Below are 6,814 nucleotides of genomic sequence, written 5' to 3'. Positions count from 1 at the left end.
TGTTAAAAATTTACTGCAACTTTTCTCATCAGCAGTCACAGAAGCCACGAACCCTTTTAATAAATGATAATTGAGTTTCACTTTAAGAAGAAAATTACGATTTTATCAGTGTACTTCGAAGAAAAGTGGAAACATGCTTGCTGATTCAAGTCCACAGAATATTAAGACACGGTATCACGCACAACCGGACTTGATACAATCACCAACCAACCAAGCCATCAAATTAGTCTTAAATAAATAAATAGTAAGTTCAACTAATGCAGAATGATTACGATGAAAAGAAAAAAAAAACACACACACACACACAACTCACTGGTGTGGGGTTCTGACAACCCACAAGTGAATTGCTAATTCTCAATAGCTATCACAGCAAATAAATAATTCTCAAATCCTATCTCAAGCCAGTAATTGAAGATACAGATCGTCAATGATATTAGCAACTGTTGACTTACAACCAAAGAATATAGTTCTCAATATTACATTTGGAAAAGCAAGAATGCCCTTTCCAATCGATCTTGTCCATTGAAAGGTTTGAGAAGAAATCCTATAAGACGACGGCTCTCAATTTAAGAAAAAAATCCTGCTTTCTCCCACTAAAATAAAGATCTTCCAGAGTATATCATGTGATATGATAATTTAAGTAAAACAAATCCCAAAATTCAGCAAATGTATGAGCAATTAGCAAGCAGGTTCACTAAGCATCTAACAGTAGACAAGTGCACTTGCGAACTACTCGATCACTCTCTCAGTAGCATAAGCAACCTTCTGCAATATCATAGATTCAGCTGTGCGTATTGCTCTCTGGGATCCGGTTATGGTAACTTTCCTGTATAATAAGGAAATAGAAACACATGTAAAACATATATGGGAAAATAAATTACGTCAGGGCGTTTGATTTACACTGCTGATACACTGGGGTAATGAAGGAAGCAAAATATTGAGTGAACAAATTCCTACCTATCAGTTGTTCCGGATATGTAATCACCTCTATCTGATATCTTTATCCTTGCCCCACTAATCTGAAAAGGTAAGAGTTAGTCAAGTTAGTTTATTGTATAATTTTCACTTTATATCATGCATACCGTTACGCATTTGCAAACCTGACTAATATCCATTATATTCCTTCCACCACGACCAACAACCAATCCAATATGCTCATCTGCAACACCAATTGTCACGGAGTTACTCCGCTCCTCCTAGAAAACAATAGAAGAACATATGTCAGTTCAAACTGATAGAGTAAATCACCATAACATGAGGGTGCAAGGATTTAAATAGAGGCTAGGTCGTTTTTTCATTCGCCAAATTCACTATTGATTATAGACATATAATCTCATGATAGCATGTTGGATTTCATATGATTAAGAAAAAAAAATTTATAAAAAATGTATAACAATGATATGCATGAAAAGTGAGTCAATTATAGTAACAGATCCCTCAAACAGGAAACTAAATTATTTTTCTTAATTGACAAACATCATTTTATGTTCTTTTAGGACTCATTGTTATCATGTTTTAAATTTCAAGACTGTCACGTAGTTAAATATGTTCTAATTTATTTCAAGACTATACTTAATTGTTGAATTTCTTTGATTGTCTTGACGGAAGTCTTTAATCTTCATCCCTTCAAACAGTGAGCGCCCATTACATAATGTGATTCCATAGTTGTTCCCTTTGCCTATTTTCGCTATGACATTTATAGATAGACCAGCCAAAACTTAGTTTTGTTCAATATCAACATCATCATAATCAATAACAGCAAACAAGCCTCATCGCACTACATGTACATGAATAATTGACACCATTGGGCTCTAATCTATCAAAAGTCATAACCAAGCTTTCAGTAAAACCATTTAGAACAAGGTCTTCTTTAATGGTTTCTCTTAGAAGTTTTCTTAGGTCTTCCACTAACCCTTTTAACTGAACTATCTTCCATTTGATCCATTCTCACACTTGAGCCTGTATTGGTCTTACATTCAAATGACTAAACCACCTTACGCGAGTATCCATCATCTTCTCCGCAATAGGTGCAACTAAAGCTTTCTCCTGAATACATTCATTCCTAATCTTATCTTTTCTTGTATGTCTACTTATCCAACTCAGCATATAAATTACAACCAATTGAGCATGACCCCATTGAGTATGAACGTTCAAAGGATTACTGAGTAGCATGGGAAAAAAATTAATTTCAGGATAGCAACACTGGAATCCTCAGGCAAGGTTTCAATTTTCACAGCATGCCTGTTGATCAGCCTCCACTACAACAAGATATGGGAATTTAATTTATTTTATTTTTTTGGTGTTTGACCCGGAAAACTTGGCAACTTACAACAAAAGAAACCATTAACAAGATTAAAGTAAAGGAAAGAGAAAAACCTTGCTGTTCTGCAACTTCCCTCCCGCACCATTTGGTTTGTAATTCATTGCATTGTATGTCGCTGGTGCAACAGAAGGAAGCACATAAGTAGTATATGGAACACCTTGATAACCCGAGAAGGAAACACCTAAAATACAAGTTAAAAATTCGACTTAGCAAGCATCAAATTCACCAATTATGATTCATCACAAAACATATTACTTATACAAGATAATGCGAATTAAATCTTGATTAAGATCATTTCACTACCATAAAAAAAAAAGAATAACCTTCTGTTTAAAAAATAAAAACTCCAAAAATGAGTATATTATATTTATAAGTAACTCTATCTCTTCCTCTTCCACTTTTCTTTCTTTTCTCATCTCCCCTTCAAAGCTGCAGTTCCAGCAACAGCAAGAGCTTCCTGTGGTTAACTAACAACGCAAACATTGTAGCAGAGCAGCCTAATAACTGGGTTGAGGAGAGACAAAGAGCTTGACCAGCCACAGATAAAGTGAATACTGGAGATGGTAGCAGTTGGAAGATTGGCGTGGAGAGAGGTACAGATGTTGTTCAGTGCCCAAAATTTTTGAGGCTCTAATAGCTTAAACAGTTTGTTCAATTCATAGTCAGTTTACATCTTTTTCAACGGTCTAAATGAAGGCTGAAGGTTTATATAACCTGACCGAACTGGGGACATGAACAGTTACCAGTTGTACAGGCCAGTACAGTCCGTTTTCAGAATTCTGAAATCAATACATCCTTACACTTTTTAAATTTCTCTAATAAATCTACCTTATCTAGTAAGATCAAAGATATTCTATAAATCACAGTTGTTTCTGAAATGGATTATTAAACTATCTAAAATACGTTTTACATTCATATACAGATCTTTAGTATAAACATTAAATTTGCTAATCATTTTAACACTGTACTATATAAAGTTGTAGGGAGAACATTTTCTTACCATAACTATCTTCTATGTATGAGTAAGCAATATAGTAAGCAGAAAGATAGATGGGCCAGGCTCATTAAAAGACAGCAAAAAGGTAGAAATGCCCATAAACTTCCACAAACTAAACTAAAAAAAATGGGGATGATATACTATTTTAAGTATTGCATCTGTCTACTTTCATCCTGCAATAAAGATGAAAGAAGACCATAATCACAGTGATCCATACACAAATAAAGCAGGGTTAACGGAGGATAGGTAAGACAGAATTTAAGATTAGCAACTACTCCTATCTTCCGTATTAGGTTCTCCAAAATAAATAAATTAAACACATCAGCAAAATCTAAGAATAGATAAGAGATATTCCATGGTATAAATAAATGACACTAACCAGGATATGAAAATGGAGAATTCATGGACTGTGAATAATGAGGATCTTCAGCTAACTTAGAAACAATTAAATCAATCGCACGCATCTGCTCATCAAGAGTTCCTGTTACTGTCACTAGCCTATCATTCTGTCCATAGTAATTATTGTCTTGAGGAGATATCTTAATGCCAGCCTGAGATTCTTCAATGAATGACCTGACCAAAGATAAAGAATTTTTAAGATAAGTTTTTTATCACCATATCTGAATAACGTACAAACATAGAGAATTGATCCTGCAATGAAAAAAATAATAGTTGAACTACAAAATAACATTATTTTTTTCAGCTGGAGGGGGAAACAAGGGGAAATAAAATCTCAGACACCAAAGAACCAGCACCCATACAAGAAACAACATCTTGAAACCAAGACATATTCCCATAACAGAAATCAACAAACATAAGTATCAAAAACTACTTTAACTATTCATAAACACGGCAAACAAGTAGACCCTACTACTTGATAAAGAAAAGGAATGATACCTAATGGTAGCACCTCCCTTTCCAATTATTCCACCACAAGAACCATTGGGGACAATGAGTCTCACTTTTGTTTTTGGCTCAGCATCATTTTCATCCTCGCTATGAAGCTAATCACAGAAGGCAAATTAATTTCAGAAACATGTAAGAAATCTTTTCTTCCAATAACTAAATAAATTGACATCACGGAGATTACCTCACTGAGCAACTTAGAAAGTATAAGTTCTACAGCTCTTAGTATTTCAGTTATTGCACCAGATACCATAATAATCCTATCAGTAGTTCCAGGGAAGAATTCATGATTGCGTGACAACTGAATTCGTGCTCCAGACTGTGACTGAAAATCAGTGATAGTTGAACCACCCTTTCCAATAACAGAACCAGCTGCAGAGTTTGATACAAGAAATCTAACATACGTTGGCTTCTCCTCAGAATCTGAAAGAAGCAAACATTACGTAAAAAGGTTATCACAAAGAATTAAAATAAAACTTTTACATATTCAAAAAATTAAACTCAGAAACCAGGAAGTCCCTTAAGAGGCAGACCAACTTCATTTTATGAAGCTAATGAGGATCCACAATAGGGCTACTCTTTTTAGGTTAAACCAAAATTGCTACTTTCAAGGTTAGTGTGGTATCCAAAATTCCAAATAAAAATAGGGATGAAAAATTCTGTGATGAGATTTACATGAAAATATAAAATTATAAAGCAAACTCAACCCTGAATTTTCCAGACTCAATTCTAAGGGGATACCTAACTGACTCTTAGAAACTTTTCCGTCAAAGTTTAATAGCCAAAGTCCAAAATGATAAAGCTCACGTTTTCTAATTAGGTAATGGATGTACACTGCAGAATACGCCCTAAGTTTATTGAAACCTGAAAATAACTCCAACCTTTCTCAAAATAAAACATGTTTTCTTTAAAATAAAAAGTAAAAAAACCCATTCGGCTCTAAGAAATAAAAAAAAAAAAATCGCATATTTTCCTTCACATCTATTAACTTGGTGAGCATATTTTCATTCTATGATGATCAGTATCTAAGAAATTAAGAACTGAAAAAAAGTAAAAAGTCAGAACAATTACTTCACTCCAAAAATCGTAACGCTATCATAATCCAACTACCAAAACAGAAGTTAATAAATAAAAAAAATCACAAAAAAAAAGTAAAAACCAAAAAAATCACATCCGCAAATGAGACATGACGCAACAATGTTTATATCTTTATTTTCTTCATTTGAGAAAAATTCTAAATCTAATCAGAAGCAGCAGTAGCGTGGTGTGTGACTTCCATTCTCAACAATTAGGGTTCGGAATGAAACGTTGACCGTAGAATAACGTCACCGACATTCAGTCACATAACTACATTACTATCCATACCAAATAGCAAGCGAAACAGCGATGAACCGAATGAAGGGAGAGAGAGAGAAAGTAGATCAGATCGGATCAGATACCTGGAGAAGTGGACTTGGGAGGAGGTGAAGCAGCGTGCTTCCTTGCTCCTTCAGGAGAAGACATGTACGAAGATTCCGTTGAATCCATTCTTCTTCTTCCTCTTCTTCAACAGCAAGAACAACAACAACAAAAACCTCTTTCTCCTTCCTTTTCGAGGAGAGAGAGATAGAGAGAAGATGAATTCAGAGAGAAAGGGAGAAAACGGAGCGAGAAAGTTTCATAGCATTGAGGCAAAACGAGAATTGTAAACTGTTAAATAGAGAGAAAGAGGGAATTGAAGGAGCGAAAATGGCAGAGGGGAGAGAGAGTGGAAGCGGAAGATGAGAGAGGAACAGAAGAGAAGAAGAAAGGGGCGTTGCAGTTCTGCTACATATCCAACGTGATGTTGTGTGATGTATTGAGTTTGTGTGTGTGTGTGAGATGTGTCAACGTGTGTGTTGTGTTGTGAGGTGCGAGTCGGTGTCTCTCTCTTCTCCCTGTATTTATTTAATATTCACTGTGGGTAGCTAGGGCTCACAAATATTTCACTCACGCCCACCCTATCACACAGAGTTTACACAATTGTCATCTTCATTTCCCTAGCATCCACGATTGTGTAATGCTTGTAATAAAATATTTAGATTTGTTTTACTAAATAATAATTAAAACTTATTTATTATATCATCAAAGACGTGAATCAAGTGATATGTAAAGTAAATTGAAAGTTTGATTTTTTCAATCTTCGCATGTTGCGTCTTATTGTGTTAATTAAATAGGATAATAGCTCAGTTGCTATTTATTACTGTAATCTTGCAGTAATAATAACGTACTTATTCCATTAAGCACACAAACTGTTTGACCGGTTACCCTGATTGATGACACATGTATAGTAAATAATAAATTGAGTCGATTATATTTACTACTATTTTAATTTTATTATTTTTATTACATGATTAATTATTATTGAATTAATTTAAAATTAATGATTAAAAAATGAAAAAAATAATAATTATCATTTATTTTAAATTAATATAATAATAATTAATCAGGTAATAAGAATAATAAGACTAAACTACCAATAGCGGTAATAAATATGTGCATTCTTACTAATACTTCCAACGGTTGAAATACAATATATGTGAATTTTTTATATAATACTTTTAATTTAT

The 6,814-nt window shown here is 33.9% G+C and overlaps 1 protein-coding gene across 2 annotated transcripts; it reads right to left on the bottom strand.

The window, feature by feature from the left end:
* Positions 1 to 371: 371 nt before the first annotated feature.
* On the bottom strand, positions 372 to 6,142 carry LOC133307318 (protein BTR1). Of its 2 annotated transcripts, none has more exons than XM_061507810.1 (8): positions 5,666 to 6,142; positions 4,411 to 4,649; positions 4,218 to 4,324; positions 3,700 to 3,893; positions 2,377 to 2,438; positions 1,101 to 1,196; positions 958 to 1,019; positions 372 to 826 (listed from the first exon to the last, which is right to left on the bottom strand). In XM_061507810.1, exons 1-8 carry the CDS (start codon positions 5,751 to 5,753, stop codon positions 730 to 732), a joined length of 945 nt encoding a protein of 314 aa, XP_061363794.1. In that variant the 5' UTR covers positions 5,754 to 6,142; the 3' UTR covers positions 372 to 729. The 2 variants fall into 2 exon arrangements, with proteins under 2 accessions (XP_061363794.1, XP_061363793.1); XM_061507809.1 differs by having other exon boundaries at positions 373 to 826; positions 2,377 to 2,504; positions 5,666 to 6,136.
* Positions 6,143 to 6,814: the final 672 nt, after the last annotated feature.

The sequence above is a fragment of the Gastrolobium bilobum genome, unplaced genomic scaffold (assembly GCF_033153095.1).
Source record: "Gastrolobium bilobum isolate Gb01-03AN ecotype WA unplaced genomic scaffold, APGP_CSIRO_Gbil_v1 utg23374, whole genome shotgun sequence".
Taxonomy (NCBI): domain Eukaryota; kingdom Viridiplantae; phylum Streptophyta; class Magnoliopsida; order Fabales; family Fabaceae; genus Gastrolobium; species Gastrolobium bilobum.
The sequence above is the reverse complement of the archived record's forward strand: the minus strand, read 5'-3'. Positions and strand labels throughout refer to the sequence as shown.

Bases quoted from the DNA above. Each gene is read 5' to 3' on its own strand.
- LOC133307318 (XM_061507809.1), bottom strand. From the start codon at position 5,753: ATGGATTCAACGGAATCTTCGTACATGTCTTCTCCTGAAGGAGCAAGG. The intron at 1,197-2,376 runs GTTTTTCTCTTT...ATTGTTTTCTAG, and splicing joins GGAAGTTGCAGAACAGCAAG to GAGGAGCGGAGTAACTCCGT. The intron at 1,020-1,100 runs GTTTGCAAATGC...TTACCTTTTCAG, and splicing joins ATATAATGGATATTAGTCAG to ATTAGTGGGGCAAGGATAAA.